This window comes from Hyalella azteca, unplaced genomic scaffold (genome assembly GCF_000764305.2).
Source record: "Hyalella azteca isolate HAZT.00-mixed unplaced genomic scaffold, Hazt_2.0.2 contig5580, whole genome shotgun sequence".
In the NCBI taxonomy this organism is placed as follows: Eukaryota; Metazoa; Arthropoda; class Malacostraca; order Amphipoda; family Hyalellidae; genus Hyalella; species Hyalella azteca.
In genome coordinates, this window is record NW_025935765.1 from 858,708 (window position 1) to 878,739 (window position 20,032).

The window sequence follows — 20,032 nt, forward strand, 5'->3', positions numbered from 1 at the left end:
CCACTGTTGTCCTAACGTTACTATAGCAACTCCGGCAGCATATCAAACGTTCTAAAAAGGAAGAAAAACGTTCATCACACTAAAATGACTGTTATTGATTAACACTGTTATTGAGATTTTTTACAAAATTTCCAGGTAAATAATACCCTTCTAACTTTCAAACAAGAAGTACATATATTAGGCAGTCCCACATGCTTCCTTTTCTGATCTGACGACTGCTGGCAACGAGAGAAGACACAAACACTGAAAAACAGGAAACAGTCACCAGTAAAAATGTAAAATTATTCATCAATTGCATATCTAATGGCAATAATAACAACTATATACAACAGTACTTAAAGAATTTACCGTTGTTTGAAAGTTAGTATTAGTACATTGCCAACGATTGTCATAAGTGACCTCAATGACGAGTGCAGTTGTACCGAGAAAGACTCACAGTGAGGAAAGGTTGGCCGGTGGTCTGTGCCAACGTGGTTTTTGTGACGGATTCCGTTTGATATATTTGTCCAATTACTCAACTTAACTTTACTTGCAAGCACACGTTACTGGTAAATATCAATTAAAGAGTACAGTGCCTTGTTATTTATTAAGCTCGTTTTTTTTAAAGAAATGTCGTGACACATACACAGGTACTAGTATTTTCCGTAGCACCAATGCATTTCATCCCGCTAAACATCATTTCCGATTATATTACTCGCAAATAACTGCATATTTTTCTACTTGCAGCTGAATCTTTGAATGTCTCTAGCAGAGTGTAGCCTGTGTAGGTAGCTGATCATGGCGAGACGACGGAAGTTATCCGCCCTTGACATGTTTTGAATGAGAATGAAAATCTGGCAACTTGTGGCAACTGTGCAGTGCAGCCCCCTCGATAGCTCAACAGTTTTCTTCTCAGCCACGCACACTGAAATTATGAACTAAACATTGCGCGATGCTTTATGACTCAATGCTTCATCTAGAATGTACTTTAAATTAATATTTTTATTGTTTGGCGCATGTACTTTTCGATGCGGATGTCTTTTCTATCATTTAAATTCAGGTTCGAATAGTTTGTTCAATTTTTCAATCAAGAAACGTTTTAATACTCAATCAATCATCAATGGTGCGTTGCATACACTTGAAACAATTTCATGCTTACATACGTAGTATAGTTATAGATATAAATTGTTCCACTGTATGAATCATGAGCACGCGCAATTGTTAATGGAAGAATAATTAATATGCCTTTGTTTCTCCAGAGTTGTAGGGCGTGTTCACGATAAACTGAGAGCAATCCAGAAATGCCGCAAGAAATGAGAAATGGTGTTGTTTCGCAAGCTCCTCACATTTCTTTTTAGTTTCAAGTTGTATCCTGAATTTTAATACCCGTAGCTGTTTTAATACCGAGAATCATATTCGGCTATTCACGTTTCGCACACTTACCTATAAAACGTCGTCGAATCGAGTATCCTTACTTGAAGTGTTTGCTTCAACGTTTCTCCACGCGGACACATTGACACAATAACCGATGTGCTTATCATTTATCAAGTCTACAAGAAGTCGCTAGGTTCATGTCAGTTAAAATTGCATTGGGGTATCGACTCAAGCAGCGATTGTTCCAAGCTTTTAAATTATGTTTAACAACTGCCCAAAGTTATTAGGCAGTACCGAAGATGGTAAATTAATGACTGAAGTCGTCCATCTTTCATGCTGTGTAAACGGGAGCGGTCAGCGGTGGACACGCGACGAGCAATTTTGATCACAAGGCTTTTTGTTGGACTTCAATGAATGAAATAATCAATTATGGACGTAGTTCGCAGTGTTATCAATAATTACAATCAAATTTTTTTATGAAAGGACTCAAAGTTGGGAAATTGTTAGGAATTGAACTTACGGTCCTTTTCATATTGCCTGTGTTCTACTCCTCGCGATTGCAGGCTCTGTTCTATCTAGCCTTCGTAATTTCAGCTACCGTATTTTTTCTGGTCCTTGAAAAGGTAGTTTTTGTTCGCACGATATAGCATCTAAATGAAGACTGTACCTTGCATGGCACTGATGACTTGCACTTTCAGCCTTGAGCATCACTAATTTTTTTTATTGCTGATAAATTTAATTCAGTTTCTTTGATTCCCCACTAGAACCTATGCTGTCACGCGGTGTAAAATAAACCATCCGCTATCAAGCAGGGCAGAAATAGACAACTATGACTTGCCTGTTGTTTGACTTATTTACGCGTTTACTTCGAGTTACGCAGCATTTTTATCGTCTGCTGAATTATTCGCGTTATTGTAAATAGAACAATATTTCGAGTAGCCGTTCAAGTTCGTCCTGCGTAATCTGTAGCTGCATCACAAACTACAGTAGCTGAAACGTTTTTATATTTCTTGTTTGATTTGCACATAGATTTTAGTAATTATTTGGGAAACCAAAATATAACTCGTGTTGCGAATCTGCGGTCGTGAGTTATGTGGCGTTACTGTTCTCTGTTTATTGATGATTTCATTGTGATGTAAAATATCTTAATGGACCAATGGCAAGTCTTCATCAAGGGCCCTGAAGAAAATTCAGGCACAATTGAAAGATATTCAATCAATCCGAAGTATATTCACAGAGATCTCATTGCATTCCAATGACCTTTCATTTATTCCTTTTGCTATTGGTCGATGAGGCGCGTGACCTTATATTTTGTCCGGTCTTAAGCCCGAACTCGAAACTTTTCAATTTCATTTGCTGTTGAAAAGAATTTCAAAATTATTCAATTAATTTTTTGTTTGAAGACAACATGAGAAATGTGAAAATCTGAGGACATTTGGAAACCAGACATTCCCGAAACCATGTGAAACCATTTGGGAACCGACAGCCTTGCCATGGTATTTTTTCTCCAATTCGAATTTAATTTCTCGCAAACAGATTTAATGGCTCTGTTGCACCATCGGATGAACCAGGTATTATGGCTGGTCCATCACACCTCAGAATTAATGACGTAAGGTATTGACATTTACTGACCTTTATGACGCGCGTCATCCTGATCGTAAAATTAACTGCCTCGACACTGACATTCAGGGCGATGCCTAGTGACGTTTTTTAGCGCATTTTCTCATTTATGGAAAAAAGGCGATTTTGTGCTCGTCATGTCCGTCTGTCTGCTGTCCGTCCGTCTGTCCGTCTTCACGCTTTCGTCGACGAGAAAATGCGCTCTCTGTCACTCACAGCTGTGTGTACTGAGTTTTATTTTATTTTTTTTTAAGTTTTCCTTTCGTGGAGTCTCATATACGGGACTAGATTTGTAGCGTCATCAGCGGCGGCTGTATAATCTGATTTCCGGAGCTTCTCAAGTATATTTACTCTTATGAGCATCCTCTCTTGTTCTAGGATTTTCTTCTTCTATCACTTGAAGATAATGCATTTGTTGCAGCGCGCAACAATTTTCCTGCTTGTGTGAAGTATGATATGGTAGCGGTAGTCATTTGGGCTTTAAGTTTACGGATGGCAAACAATTCTATTTCTCAATGAAATTTGATATAGATTTGTGCTAATAAATAACATCAGATGATATTAAAAAGGAACTCAAATTATGTAATACATTCTCCCACAAAATAAGTTACTTCAAAGCTTATCTCCTTCTAACCGCCATGTTGGACCCAATGACCGTGGAAATGGGCCTCTCAAGTGCATGCAATCTGCTGGCACTTGATGCATGAGAGCTACGCAATGCCTGCACATGTGGTCCTGTTACGTCTGCAATATCATGCAAGTGTACGTCAATTGATGTCTAAAAAGTGATTGAAATATTCTGATGATATTGACCTACTTGGTTGTATCACTCAACTCGTTCATAAAGATAGTGCCCAGGTTTATATCTATGCATTTCTGATGAGATGGAACTAATTAATAAAAATATGCACTCAATGTAATTTAGGCAATAAAGTTCCTTTCGTCCTAGTGTGTACAGTCATCCCTTTCTGTATCTTTTCGAACTTAGTTGTTCTACACAACCATAATCGGTATTAGTGAACGTATTATTAGAAACACTCCCACGAAGGTGACCTATATATGCACAATACATATAGGCACCAGCAGTATTCAAGTAGGCATTGTTATCTGTCGCTAGCAAGGTCATAGTGATGTTTATGGTGCGTTAGTGTGTGTGCTGACGAATAAACTTGATGTACGACGGTGTGCGGTGCGTGGTCTGTTGCACACTGTGTTGTGATGCTTAATATCATGTCGGCTGTGCTTGATCGCTTTCAGTGTGTATTATAATGTTATATAGTAAAATAAAGTTTACACATAATTTTCGTGTAGGCATACAACGCATATTATTCGTGAAGGCACTCAGCAGGTATCAATCGTTGTAGCGCAGCATTCGTGTAGACACAAATCAAACATGTGTAGGCACGAATCAAACATGTGTAGACACAAATCAAACATGTGTAGACACAAATCAAACATGTGTAGGCACACATCAAACATGTGTAGGCACACATCAAACATGTGTAGGCACACATCAAACATGTGTAGGCACACATCAAACATGTGTAGGCACATATCAAACATGTGTAGGCACATATCAAACATGTGTAGGCACAGATCATACGTGTGTAAAGGCACACAGCACACGTGTATAGGCACACATCATACGTGTGTATAGGCACACAGCACACGTGTATAGGCACACAGCACACAGGTGTTTGCCAGGGATAGGAATAAGGTCAGGCGTCTTGGCCTGTGCAGCAGTTGCAGCAACGCCTCTGTGCCGCGTCGGTTGCCAGCTCACTCACTTCACGACTAGCCGGCTCACGGCCACCACGTCCTACATCTTATAGCTCCCTAGAAACGTTCATATATACGTACACTTTCCCATATATCTGTAGTATACTTTTCTACATGGTGTGAAATACGTGAAAACAATAAGATTTTGTGGCAAAATATTGTTTCGTATTCGTTTGGAACTCGAAGTGTGAATTTTATTTTCTTGTGAAACTGACGAAGTCCCAAGCGCGCGTTTGGTTTTAATCGTCAGGAAATAGTGTGGAAATTTTTCTGCTGATGATATCTCAGTTTATAACAATCAACGGAGTTTTTGAAAACTACGACGCACACGAGCATCTAATTTTTCAGTCTAATAACTCACTTAATAACGTACTTCGTACTTGGTTGAACTGTCAATTGGCCTTCTTTTTCACTCCGTAAGTTTACCAGGGTTAAATGCGGTGATGTAATTGTTAGAGTAGCTGTTACTTGCAGGTTAATCAGTTCGTTGATATTTAATGCTGATATAGCAAATCAACCCAAAGGTAAAATGGATCAATGAATCATGCAAACCTCGTCACTATACCCGTATGATTGTGCGCTTTGACCGTTCAGATCACGCGCACTGTGATGCACTATAATGTGCGCACGCTTGTACGCACTGCTCCCCCAACATACAGCTGGTCCAGAGTCCGATGCCCACTTGAATGTTACATTCTTGGGTATTGATTACGCCCGGGGACTCAACTGTTAGGGTATCGGGTCCAACATCGCGTGAGCGTGTGGGTACGACGGTACAGTATATACCTGAATCAAGAAGGGACAATATCACATTCAAGTGTGAGTTCAATATTCTTTGAGCATGTGGGGTACAAAGGTGCAGTATACCTAAATCAAGAAGGTACAATATCACATTCAAGTGTGGGTTCAATATTCTTTGAGCGTGTGGGGTACAAAGGTACAGTATACCTAAATCAAGAAGGTACAATATCACATTCAAGTGTGGGTTCAATATTCTTTGAGCGTGTGGGGTACAAAGGTACAGTATACCTAAATCAAGAAGGTACAATATCACATTCGAGTGTGGGTTCAATATTCTTAGGGCGTGTGGACAGAATATCGATTGGCTTGGGCATACAAATTTCGACCCTGAGACGGTCTAGGTATCGACGCACCGCAAATTCGCAATGCCCTCCTCTGGATGCCGCGCCACGTCTCGTCTGTGCTGCTGTCGCATTTTATCCGTGCCGGCTACTCTCGGTTGGCCGACATCGTCCGATGTCACCTCATAATGATATGACGATTACACTTCATGCTTAAGTTTCTGTCTTTATTTACAAACGATCGCTTGACTTATCACGCTCTATAAGTACAGATATGTTATCACATTCTACGGTTAATCTTTTATACTAATAAACGACATCGACAATACCATTGATCTAAAATACGTGCATATTGATCTTAAATACTTATAATCGACATCGTCATGCACACGGGATTTGAACGAAGTACTGTAATATAGTTATTCTCATTCTCTCATGAACTGGAATATTTTCTTCTACTGGAAGAAAACATACGATTTTATATTGAGAAAATTGATATCATTTTCACTCATTACAATATCACTGTAACTTAAAAATTCTGCAATACGTTATCGTGTCGACTGTGCCGCTCTATTGTGACCAGTTTCATATTCTATATTTTTTAAAAGATTTATTATAGTTTACCTCGGAATTAATATGGATTGCAATTTTTTTTGGAGTAAGGTTACAACTTATACGTAACTGCAATCCCGTTATTGCCTTTGCTTCAAGACTGACGCGTCTCCGGTTTAATATCACTAAGTTTTGCTGCTGAAAATTACGAAAAAGCTACTCTGAAGTTCGTATATCAAGCTTTGTAAGCTCAGCTTGAACTTCTACTTTACGATTGACTTTACCAGCCTACGAAGGTAAACTTTTCAGGGGTTGAATCTGCCTGCAGGATGGCGGGTTTTACTGTGGAATATCTATCGACTTCCATAATGTGTAATTTTTTAACTTGTCTCGTAACAATAATATTGATTAAAATATTATTGTTGAAGATTACTGCAGTGTTCAGGACGATGAAATGATACATACGTAGTTGCTATTTTTATTTTTGTTAGCGAATAGAGATTATAGAATGCAGAATCTGTTTATAAATGTATACTGCATATTGAGATCGCATAGCTAGTATCAAGTTAGACGCTCAAGAATTTCATTGTATTAGGCGTTATTCGACGTAGCATCTTAAAGCTTAGGGTTTGCTGCGCTATTTCTATAGAAGAGCCCTGGTATTCGTCGGAGAAATTAATTAAAACGCAAGTTCCTGTCGGCTTTCTAGGAAGTTTAGTGAAGCAAAGCCTTTGACGCTCCCGCTGCTTCTCATGTACAATGTGTTCATGTACAAATTGTACATGCTGTGTTGTGTGCAGCTCGCATATTAGTACCTCTTTCGATTATTATCACTAAATAAATAGATTTTTATTAGATTTTATTACGGTTTATAGTGCAATTTAGAAAGTTCATTAAGTTTACTGAATTCAAATGTCGAGTGAAGGATGCCATATTCTTTGAGTCCCATTGTTCGAGTCCTAAACATCTGAATAGAACTTGATTGCGTTCCGTTTCAGAATTTTCGCTCAAATTTACGTACATTGAGTGCCGTAAAATAGTGGGAGTTATATTGAGTTAGGTATACTTACGTACTTCCGTAAATTCAATCATGTATACTTTAATTAAAAACGGTAATTTTTAAAGTTCCTCATAAATTAGATAACATTACAAGCCTTTCTATTATACCATCATGAACGACCACAGATTTTCGCCCCCTTCCCGCACTTAGACGCCTAAATTGTTTCGTTATGTGCGATTTAACAACGATGAAATTCGAGGACGCTGTGGCAAGAAATAAATGTTATCTACCAAATGAAACATTCCATGTGATTAACAACATTAATTAGAATTCTCATTTCTGATAGTATCAAGTTATATCAGGCTGATTACTGGTCTGCTTGATCCTATAGATCAAGGTTCTTTATAGAGGCCCTCCATTGTTATCGCGTTGAGAGTCTTGTCTGTGCTAAACTCGATCGCGTGATCACAGACCACGCTGTCTCCAGTGATTTATCTCGAACTATGGACGTCATACCGCACCTTTCTTCTCGTGACGTACGAATGCTAACGTTTAATATTATATTAGGTTGCTCGCGTGAAATGTTATAATGAAATACTAGCTTCATGGGAGTGATGTGTTTTTAAATCGAACTAGCTACGTCATACCGCACCTTTCTTGTGACGTAAGAATGATAACGTTTAATATTAAATTAGGTTGCTCGCGTGAAATGTTATAATGAAATTTAGCTGGATGGAAATGATGTGTTTTGAAAATACTTCACTTGGCTCTTTCATCTCTTACTTCATATAATTTTTCAAGGGAATGTTCGTATAATTCAGATTGGGTTTGTTCGAGGTATTTATGCAATTTATACTGCATTTATTCTTTTTCTTAATGAATTTGCTGCATACAGATTTTTATTTTCATAGTTTAATAAATTATATAGACTATACACACAGCCAATGAAGTAACAATTGAAAAACGTTGCTGCACTTGCAACTATTATTACGATAATTTTTATTAGTTTACTGTTAGTATACTGTCAAAGGGAAGATGCCTCTTCCTATAGTCGAGGTTCTCATATTCTCATGCACCCTCGTCGCAAGCATCGCTAGGTATATGATATTCACGGTGTGTTATGCGCGTTGCATGAATTAAGAATTTTTTGGTCGTCCTTTATTTATAACCTTGATACCTTGCAATGCAGGGAAAATATTCTGTTTACGTCGAGCCAGTAACGAATTTCCTCTCGATGATTTTGCAAGATCAAATGAAATTTGTACGCTCGATATTATGCCCTGACTTGGCACTGCATATTGTCTTGGATGCAACGACTTGCCCAAACTTGCTGAGAAAATTGTCTCAAATATACTAATGTTAAATCTGCACGTTTGTGACTGTATTTTCGATTATTTTTGTCTCATAGTTCCGCTTTTGTTTCCCGTTTTATTTGAAAATTATAGTACTTATTTCCGAGTAAGTTATGCATCGTTCTGTGTATGCATCGACACGCGCAAGCATAAATTTCTTACACGGGAAAAATTCGAGACCAATTCTTTAGGTGGCTTGTTTTTGCCTTTTTTTTCTGACAAATTTTGTAATGAGTGTACGGACCTTCATGTTGGGTTATTTTCAGCTGACCAGAGAAAATGGGATAATATTAATTTGATTGTAACGTAATATTAATATGATGATATTAATAATATTAAGGGAAATGCAGAAAATGGCCGCCGTATATACTTTAGTAACGACGGATACGTGAAGCGAATCGACGAGGATGTTCATCCTGTCGGAAATCGACACCTTAGAACAAATAGAGCCGAGGCCTTAATTGAGTCGCAATAGCTTTGTTCTGTATCGAAGCAAAATGCGTTCAAATTTTTTAAAATGTACCGTTTAGAAATGTAATTTGCGGATCAGCTTCTTAAGATTTGAGGCTAGAAATTCCGGGTTTGCCGTCCACGTCTATTAGACCATGAACAATTTAAATCTAACCTGACCTGCAGCCAGAGCTGGGCATCGCTACTTTGAAATGTATCGGCGCTACCGCTACTGAAAATGTAGCGGCCGCTACACGTAGCGTGCTACTGCCCACCTCTGCCTGAAGCTGCTTCGCGGCCGTAACCTTGAAGTCTGCTGTCGGCAGCGGGACCGGACGCACTGCAGTGCGATGTTTCCCGTCCTGCTTGCTGCGTAAATTATGTCATCAGGACTAGGTTCTAGTTACAACATGATGTGTTGTTTGACCCTAATCCTCGCTATGACAAGGCTAGGGATGCGGCTAATGCTTAGGAAAGCATCACGCTGACAATATTTAAAATAAATAATCGAATGGTTATTAATCCACGGATTGCTGTAAGGGATGAATGTGTGGCATTTCCAATGATAATAATATAAGCTTGTACAAGGTTACGGTAGAAGCTTGGTGGTTGGAATAAGTTGTTGACTTTTACGTATCTTAATTGATGAGCGTGATGACCAATAGGTTGACGAGTGACGGAGTGACAAAGCGAAAAATGCGACAGCATCTCATTTAAGTTTTGACGACAAGCGCGCAGACGTGCGAGGTGCTGCGAGGCAAAATATAGACCAATATTTTATTGTTTTGTGAGCTCGAGCAATGCTAAGCTAAGTTCGAGCAATGTTTTTTACGGTTATTGAATAGTAAGGAAAGTAATGGTTGTTTGATTGGCTTTTTATTCAGGCCTTCTATCAACGTGCTTTTGTATGAATTAAATATAAATGAAACTCAATTATTTGCGAGATAATTTGCAGGGTGTGAAGATACGTGCTTAATTTAATAAACATTGGCCGTAATGAGTCTTGTGTTGCGTTCTCTTTTTGATAGTCGCATCGATATTTACACGTTGGGGGTAGATGAATTAATTTTTCCAACAATAAGTGACATAATTAAATTTTCAGAATATATGGAATGGAATTGATTGATTTGACGAATAATGACGGCTTATTATTTTACAGATAAGAATGTCTACGGTGCGCGGAGTTCGTGGTGCCAACAACACGTGGCGCAAGGCTGACGACATCGGCAACGAACCCGGCTTACAACTCACAAAACATTTACTCGACAACTCCATCATCACAGTCCCCGCAATACTTCAGTACTCGGGCGATAAAAATGGCGACCAGCCTTGCATGGGCACCAGGACCATAATTCTCAGACATATCGAAGAATCCAAAGGCAAGAAGCTGGAGAAATTAGAGCTCGGTGACTACGTATGGAAGTCCTACAAAGATGTTTATGAGGACATGTTAGTGTTGTCTAAAGGTGTCTTGAGTTTGGGTTTGAAACCTAAATCTAAAATTGCGATGTTCGCGGAGACGCGAGCCGAGTGGTATGTGTTTTCAGTGGCATGTATGAACGCCGGAATGACTATCGTAACGCTTTACACGAACCTCAACGACGACGGAGTTGCACACGGCATCTTGGAGACAGAAGTTGACACTATCGTCACGAGTGTCGAGCTCATGCACAGACTTGCCAAGATCCTGCCAGGGAATGATCAGGTAAAGCGCGTGATCGTGTTAGAGGATCAGCTGGATGGCATCGGCGATGCTAAAGCCACTCTACCGTCCATGGAAGTTTTGTCTTACGGAGAAGTGCGTAAGATGGGACGTGACGCCGACGTACAGAACATCGAGGGCCCGGGTCCTGATGATGTGGCCATCATTATGTACACGAGTGGGTCCACAGGCAATCCAAAAGGCGTGTTGTTGTCTCACCGCAACATTTTCTCAGCCATCACGGCCTACGTTGTGCAGGCGCACTTGAGCCCCGGCGACTGTTACTTGGCTTATCTTCCTCTCGCGCACGTCTTGGAGCTCGCCACAGAAACAGCTATCATTGCCATGGGCGTGAGCATTGCTTATAGCTCTCCCCTCACTCTCACTAATACTAGCCCTAAAATTATGAAGGGAACCGTAGGCGATGCAAGAATGGCGCGACCGACAGCAATGTGCGCCGTGCCTCTCATCCTTGATCGCATTATTAAAGGAGTCTTAACCAACGTCGAGCGACAAGGCAAATTTGCATCGAAACTTTTCTCGGCGTCACTGCAGTACAAGCAAGCAATTAATGGAAACGGTGGCGTTTTAAGCAGGTTTTTAGACACTATGATCTTTAACAAAGTGAAGGCAGAATTGGGCGGCCGTTTACGCATGATGGTTGTGGGAGGTGCTCCGATCTCCAATAGAACGCAACTCATCATCAAGGCGATGTTTGGGTGTACATTACAAGCTGCGTACGGCGCAACCGAGACTTCAGCTTGCGCTACCAGCATGGACGCGGACGATCACACTCTTGGCCACTGCGGACCACCAAATCCACGCACCATCGTTAAACTCGATGACTGGGAGGAGGGCGGGTATCGGGTTGCGGACGAACCCCTGCCGCGGGGGGAGGTCGTCGTCGGGGGAGACTGCGTTGCGTTAGGATACTTTAAATTACCCGAAGAAACCAAGCAATCGTTTTATGAAGAGGATGGTGTACGGTGGTTCCGTACGGGAGATATCGGAGAGATGGATGAGAATGGGTGTCTAAGAATCATCGACCGCATGAAGGACCTCGTAAAGCTACAGAGCGGGGAGTACGTTTCCCTGGGGAACGTTGAAGCTGTTCTCAAAACGCACGCGGTTGTTGACAACATATGCGTTTTCTGCGATAGCAACCAAAACAACACCGTGGCAGTGGTGGTTCCGGCTGCCGAAACCCTGAAGAAAATAGCCGCTGGACTATCCAAGAACGAATCTGATAATCTGAGCGATCTGTGTAACGACGCGGACGTCGTTAAAGCCGTGCTGAAGACGCTTCAGAGTCACGGCCGCAGCCAAAAGCTCAATCGTGCCGAGATTCCCACTGCATTGTTCCTGACTTCTGAGCCGTGGACGCCCGATAATGGCTTAGTTACTGCTGCTTTGAAGTTGAGGAGAAAGCCTATAGTCAAACATTTCTCGCAACAAATAGCCGCCATGTACGCCTCTTCCTAAATGCACTGTGATGGCTTACGTCAAGTGTCTTGCCAGGATGTTGGAGGGCATTCGAGCTCATCTTTTTATTGCTCTTTGTTGTGAAGATAGAGACGATCATCGTAAAGGAGAGCGCGAGCGTTGCCTGAATGTGTCAAAGTTTCAAGTGCTGAAATCTTCAGAAAAATTTACCCAGATGGGCACTCTTTATCCTAAATATTGTTATCCAATGTGATGTGAATTAATACAAAATTGCATAGTAAATTACACGGATTTTATAATAAATTTCTGTTATTAATAGGCCTAATCAAATGATAAATGTATTCTATTATATGAAGGCATTAATTTAACGTACTCTTTCTTTAACGCTTTACTAGAATAAATGTTGATTCAGGGTGCACTTAGACGTAATTACATTGACTATGTGAGGAAAAACAGGGAAGATTACTGCCCTGTTCTCCACGACTGTGATTAGAAAATTCGTTTGTTGCTTGAGTTATAGCACGCGTAGGATGTTGAGAAAGCTTCATTGCTAAATTGTAATTAAAAGATGTTTTAGTAAGGAATAAATGGTTTCTTATAATCTAGGTGTTGTTCTTCACTGTGAAATAAAATTATTTAGAAAACTATATAAATTTCACTACTGGTTATGATTAGGTCGAAAGTGAAACTAAACTATTGGCGACTTCGAAAATACGGATTTTTTGTTTGCGGAGTCAGATTTGAGATAAGAGATTTTATCCACTGATCCAAATTAGAATGAAGGTTTTCATAATTTTTTTTGGAACTGCAACCTTCCACATGGTGAAGTGACCGTTTGTATAAAAACAATTTCGTTATTCAATAATCGCGCGGCTTAGTTTATATTTTGCGCTTATTTCTTGTTAATATTGTTGTTCTATGGAGTATAGTTAGTCGTATTGCTTAACGGAAGTCCTTGTAAGTTTGTACAGATTTTTGTTTGTAAATAAAGTTTCCCGGTTCGATGTTTCTGGCAATAGTTTTTCGTATTTTCCTGATATTCTTCTTACTACCTCAGTTCTGCCTGCTTGCCATTCGAGTAACTATAATATTCTTCAGTTTATTTCTGACTTTATTTCAAGCTACGGAGCGCATTGGAAGCCTGTATATAAGTTCCTGAAACCTCAAGTGCTTCAGATGGAAGGCCTTAAACGCTAAAGTAGCCGCACAAAGATATGTAGCAGCGACGATTTTAATTTCTAGTTGATGGTTTACGGACCTGGGCCTATACTTTCAAAAAAAGTTAAGAGATCGTAAGTTCATCAGCCAATCATTGACGGCCTATCGAGCAAAATCCACCAATCATAGACAAGAAAATAGAGCGAAAGTACTTACGTTCACTTAGCCAGTTTTGAAAGTATGGCCCAGCTGTAATAGGACGCAGGCGAGATGTTACCCGATGACTTTAATCGGGAATTTGCATATTTAGGTGCCTTTGGCTCATATATAGCGTTGACATGGCGGAGGGAAAAATTGTTTGCTGGCTGGCAAAGCTTGAGCTGCATGAACTTTTTCAAACTTTTCCAATATTTCATTTCGAGAAGAAAAGCTTGAATTAGAATTTTGATATTAAATTTTGATTTATTTCGCTCACAACCGGCATCATTGATCCCGTTTACGTCATGTCTTGCCTTCTTTCTGATCTGAATTATTGAGATCTTTTCGTTTGAATTATAATTTGACAATCGTTTTTATGATTTACTTGAATTGTTTTCGTGTTACTGTGCTTCCTCGATCTTCGGTTGCTTGCTTCTCGTGATGGTGTCATTGTACCGCCAGCAACTAGTGTACTTCATTATTAAAGTAAATATAACTCGGTACTCAATGCAGTGAGTGACAGAGTGCGCATTTTCTCGTCAACGAAAACGTGAAGTTACGGACGGACAGACAGACAGACATGACGAGCACAATTGCGCCTTTTTTCCATCAATAAGAAAATGCGCTAAAAAGAGTCAGGATGAGTAAAAACTGTATTAATTTGATCGATTTGAAATAAACTAGGCTGTTCTCAATTTAATTATGCCAGTTTTAGAGAAATAAGTAGAAGCTTACCGAAAATATAGACAAGGTTGATTAGTGGCTGAGGCGATATACAAACTAACGAAAAGCTTTTTGTCGATGATAATTGTTACTGCGATGTTGAATATATAAGTTCTAATAAAAACTATGGCGAATAGTTGGAAATTTTCCGCTTTTCTCAGTAGGTTGAACCTTTACCTCATGGCGGTCAAATTCGACCACTGACCTGGCCTGAGGTTCCAGCTTCTCCTAAGCAAGTTTATTCGAGATTCTTACTTACTTTCCACTTCAATTTACAATATCCTAAATTACGTAAGTTACATTGGCGCGGTTCATCGTTACCATTATATTGCACTCAGACGTCGCGCGCCACACTTCTAAAGACAAGCAGATTTGAAGAAATTTATGATTTGAAGTCTAAGAAATTATGCGATCTGGTACACGCTTTATATTGGAGAGAAAAATCCTTACGAGTATGGATAACAGTGCTTGTCATGCTTGTTGTTATGGCATGCACCTCGCTCGAACTTTTCAATCGAGTTTTTTTTCATGGTAATGTGTATCTTTTTCTTGCCTTTATATGAGCCGGGTTCATACGGAAAGTACCGTAGTACGTAGGTCTCATCGGGATTTAAGATGCGTGACTGGAAGATTCTGATTGTGTTGTACTTGTAGTATTAAATTTTTTTTAATTTTTAATAAGAGGATAAATTCTCAGTTCCACTAAATGTTTGACTATAATTCGCTGACTATAATTCGCAATAATATCATGAAAAGTTTTTTTTTTATCAGGAGTTTTTTATTATCCAAAGAAAGGTCTTGTAATGCTTAGATGTTACGAGATTTTTTTGAATTGTTGTATTTGTATTTTATTAAAAATTTATTGAATGTTGTTATTTTTTTGATAATTTCTGACGCTAACTCTCCACGAAGAGACGTGTATTTGTGTGAAACAATTTTCGTTGACGTTATTAACATTATGAAAAGGCGATGAATAACCTGATCTGTCTACAAATCTTTGATTCAGCTCTGATGTCCCAGTCCAATATTAAGGCCACAGTTATGACTAATGAAATTACACCCCAAATAATCCATGAATCAATGGATTGAACTTGGTACGATGGGAAGTCAATTCTCCATGTGAAGGTTTACAATTTTTTGCCCTATGCAGATTTTTATTTCTGTATTTCAGGCCAAATAATGGCTGTCCCGCATGCAATATATTTTAATTAGGAATAAATTCATTTACGCGGGTTGATTGAATCTGAATAGCTGTTGGTTGTTTTCTACCGAGTTAAATGCTCTTATTTAAATTAAAGATAGCAGACAAATTTTTAAAAAGGGCGACTGAAATCTTGAACATCTAATTTCTAATGTGTAGAGTAGGATCACATTTTATGGAATAAATTTCATAGGTTATTAATATTGTATTAATTTATTGTATTGTATCATGAAATTTGATAGTTGAATGTAAGTTAGATCCCTTAATTAATAATGATTACTAGTTATTACATTTTTAATCAAGTTACATGCACGAAAAATTAATTGTTAATACGGCTGTGACCACAAATCACCACTCGGCTTCCATCTTTTTAAATGGAATTTCGTGTTACCGGCGATGCTCGAAATATAGTGATAAATTAGAAAAGAAAATACGATTCCTATAATATGGAGTATATTTTACAACGCAAAGTATTTTTTAATAGTTACCTCGCCAATAGTCTGGATTGAGCCTATTTTCATGGAAGATTTTAAGCTCTTTTAAAAAATCAAGTCTAGTATGAACATAAGTCTCCTTCTGAAGGAATATGTACAAATTATATAAACTAATAGAGCTTTGATAATGAACATACTATCTTTTCCTAAATTGCATGTACGACTTGCGAGTTTTATTTACAATTCGTACCCTTATTCTTATATTTACACTGTGGCGGACCTCAACTTCCACTCACCAACCAACGCGCATAGCATACAAGTATTGTAATGATGCTCAATTAATGCGTTGATACATTCATACATCTTGCAGCACCCGCAGATTTTGTCATGCACGTGAAGGTAAAATCAACAATTTGGTAATTATAAAATCTTAAAATTTAGGCAGGTTTGAAACTTCGGTTTATAATTATAATGACTATTGTATAGTTCAAGTTATTGTACTATTTATGAATACTTGAATAGCCTTCAATTTAAATTACAACTTTAATTGTGCGGAGCTTGTTTTACACCGTCTGAAAGGATACTACATTAAAAAGGTGCCCCAGGTTGTAATAATTTTTTGAAAAATATTAGCATGTTAATATTCATGGCACTGCTAAGTATGGTGTTTTCGTCTTCTACGAGTGGTAAAATTCTTGCTTTCTTCGGTGTTTAAATTATTGCTGTTTCGTGCGAAAGAACACCGAGACACCAATTTGTGGCTTTTAAAACACTCTAACTATAACTAATATCCTGCTCCTTGACTACTTTATAACTTGCTACGGTAACAATGAACAATTCGTATCACTATTTTTTCAAGTAAGTTTCCTGATACCAAATAGGAAGAGGACTTGAAATTGCTTCAGAACATTTAATAACCTTTCCTCTTGTGCATCTATAACGTACAACTTGGTGATAACTTCTTTGTATAATATAGGCTTTCCGTCCCTGAAATGATACTTTATTCTAATTATGATACATTTTCTTTTCCAATTACTTCGAGGTTGACATATAAATATATTTTTAAAGATTATCTTGTATTTTGTGGACTTTTGTAAACTTTTTGCTTCCCTCTTGGATGTTCTCGTCTACGTGCTCATTGTATGAGTGTGATATTTACTGAGCTTCCTATCCTTGTACATCTTCGATCAATTGACCGCACAATTGTTTGTGATGAAATTCAGTAGTTCATCTCGCGCATTACGATTTATCGTATTCGGTAAATCTTCGAGACTCGAGAGACATCGTCTCGCACAAATTACAGCATCGAAATCAAGTATGGATGTTGAAGAGCTAGTGGCATCAGCATTTATTAAATAAACGTCCGGATATTATAATTTGAATGAACTCAAAACCAGTTAGCGAGAGCCGAAAATGCTGCAAATTTTTTATAGTTGCCTCGGATTGTTGCCCGACGTCCATATATATAGGCTATTCTGGGCATATGCCAGCTCATTTCCAACGACTTCGATATCTTCAACTACGCGTTGCCGATGTGTTTAATAATAATACTTCAAATAGGGATAGGATAGGGAAATACCCAATTTCAGGAGTGTTATACAACATGGCTGATATGTAATTCGCTAATGAGCGTAATAATCCAGTCCTATGCTGAAATAAAAAATATCAATGTTGTTCTAGCAAACATTAACTGGCAATTGTCTGCCAATAGGGTGGAAAAATAACATTTTATTTTGACTTTCACCCTCGTTGGTGACGTGTTGTGACGAGTGACCTTCAACCTTGTTTACAATCGCTGAATCATCGGTCAATTGTCAACGGCTCGTTGGTTTAGCTCAGAAATCGCAATAGTGTGATACCACCATAAACAACACTTCAGAAACCATCATGCACTATTTCAAAATAACTTCCTACGTCATTGCATCAATTGTTTCACTGAAATTTCAATATTGATGATAGATATCTATTAGCATTAACTTATTACAAGCCACGCATTGACGCCGGGCAACATGAAAATTGATCGTGCTGGTGATTTTCATCGAATCATGCATGACATGAACACTCGGTTCAACTTCAACTTCCGTATAGATAAGAAGGTCACGTAGATGTTACTGACGAATATTGAAAAAAAGTTCCATACAAATGATGCGTATGATATGAGCATCGAAACCAAAATTAAACGATAACTTGTTGGAAAAGTTAGACTTAAGCGCCTAACATAAATCATTGCTCGCTATTCAGTTGAAAAGTTTGAGATGTGCTATATATTCTGTTAAGATATGATATATTTTTCAAAACTAAGTAGTGTTTGGAAGAAGATGCAATTTTTAAATATAATATCATTACGTAATATTTTAAAAGGCGGGCTAATTATTAAGAATTCAACTGAATTTGACGTTCCTTTTGTATAACTGATATTAATTTTATCAACCTTCTTATAAAATTTTTTTCATTTTATTATGCAAGATTTTCGAGGTAAATTTACAATTTTTTTATTTTATAGTGCAAGATTTCGAGGTCAAACTAAAATGCCTTCATTGCATGCATGATAAATGTTTTAATGGAGACGATATCATCCAAAAATTATGCGTTTGCAGTGAAAACGAGTATATGTACTCGTACATTGAGAGGGAACGTTATTGATTATGTAAGCATATACGTGCATAGACGAACACTGTCAATGGTGATTGAATCAGTCATGTTGACACAATTCAACACAACGCGACTGAGCTCACTGATGGCCATCGTGCATGTCGTGTTTTATAGTCAGCGGTGAGTGTTGAATGTGGGGTTGGCAACATAATTGATTCAGCTATTGTTTTCTGGATGTTTAGTAAGCTGTCGTTCAATGTTTACTACAAAAATAAATGCAATTATGCACCTATCATGGGCACAAGCATGTGTGCTTGAATTCCTACACATTTATTATACCTTTATTTTGATCAGGACGAAATGTTCAATTTTGTTGCAAATTATCGACGTGATGCTTTCAATAAACGATGTTCTGTGTGCTGGCTGATATTATTACCCTTATTTGTTCCCGGTCATTGTATATCTTGCCCCACACACCCGTCTGTAAAGCATGCATGGTCTGTATTTATATGCTCGTTTATCTTTCACGGAAATAAGATTTAGGATCAGTGCAGGTCACATGACGACCTGGAACTCATAATACGCTGTTACGACGAGCATATTTTCATTGAGACTTTTTGAATAATTGATCGATATTCTTTTGACGTTGCAACTTGAGTTAAAAAAAATATAACTCAGTACTCACAGCAGTGAGTGACAGAGAGCGCATTTTCTCGTCGACGAAAACTTGAGGTCACGGACGGACAGACGGACATGGCGAGCACAATAGTGAATTTTTTCCATAAATGAGAAAATGCGCTAAAAACACTTTGCCATGGCCTTGAGAAATTCTTGTTTGAAGCAAAATTAATCGATTGGCCCTAGTGAATTTTTCGAGGCTCATATTTTAAAATTATTTTTATCGCTGGTACAACATTCGTAAAATTGAGTTCGAAAGTTTCAGAGCGCAAATGTAGTCGAAAATATGTAGGGTGTAAATTTTATGTCTGCCGCTAGGAACTCGTCTGTAAATTATAACTATAAAGTTTATTAACTCAGAACTCACGCGATCATTTCCATATTTTCGAACTTGATTGATAATAAACTTATCGCTCAAAGTTTGCGGAAAATTGGTGATCATTTTGTTCCCGCTAAACCTGAAAACAATTTATAGTTTTAATACAAGATATTCTGCCTGACCTCAACAGTATTGCTTGTAGATAACATATATTATTCCATGTATAATGCCAAATATATTGAAAACAGAAACGCTGCAGAGTGAATTTTCCTCGCAGTGTTTCTGTTATCAATACATTTGGCGTTAGTGCCGTTTCGAATGAATAAATTTTCGTTGCATCTCATAATAAATATTATGATGAAAATTCGGTTAAATAGCAATTAAATTATTTGGGAT

At 38.3% G+C, this 20,032-nt stretch overlaps 2 protein-coding genes across 3 annotated transcripts in view; one reads left to right on the top strand and one right to left on the bottom strand.

Annotated features, from left to right (window-relative positions):
• The window catches only part of LOC108665696 (neuroligin-4, X-linked-like), an 81,800-nt gene that overhangs the window by 30,410 nt on the left and 31,358 nt on the right, over positions 1–20,032 (bottom strand). The gene's annotated exons all lie outside the window — the stretch shown is intronic.
• LOC108665697 (long chain acyl-CoA synthetase 9, chloroplastic) lies at positions 419–13,349 on the top strand. 2 transcript variants are annotated; one of them, XM_018152481.2, is made up of 2 exons: positions 419–548; positions 10,348–13,349. In XM_018152481.2, exon 2 carries the CDS (start codon positions 10,354–10,356, stop codon positions 12,370–12,372), a length of 2,019 nt encoding a protein of 672 aa, XP_018007970.1. In that variant the 5' UTR covers positions 419–548; positions 10,348–10,353; the 3' UTR covers positions 12,373–13,349. The 2 variants fall into 2 exon arrangements, with proteins under 2 accessions (XP_018007970.1, XP_018007971.1); XM_018152482.2 differs by lacking the exon at positions 419–548 and adding an exon at positions 4,771–5,168.

Excerpts from the sequence above, each read along its gene's own strand:
- LOC108665697 (XM_018152481.2), top strand. The coding sequence starts at position 10,354 with ATGTCTACGGTGCGCGGAGTTCGTGGTGCCAACAACACGTGGCGCAAG.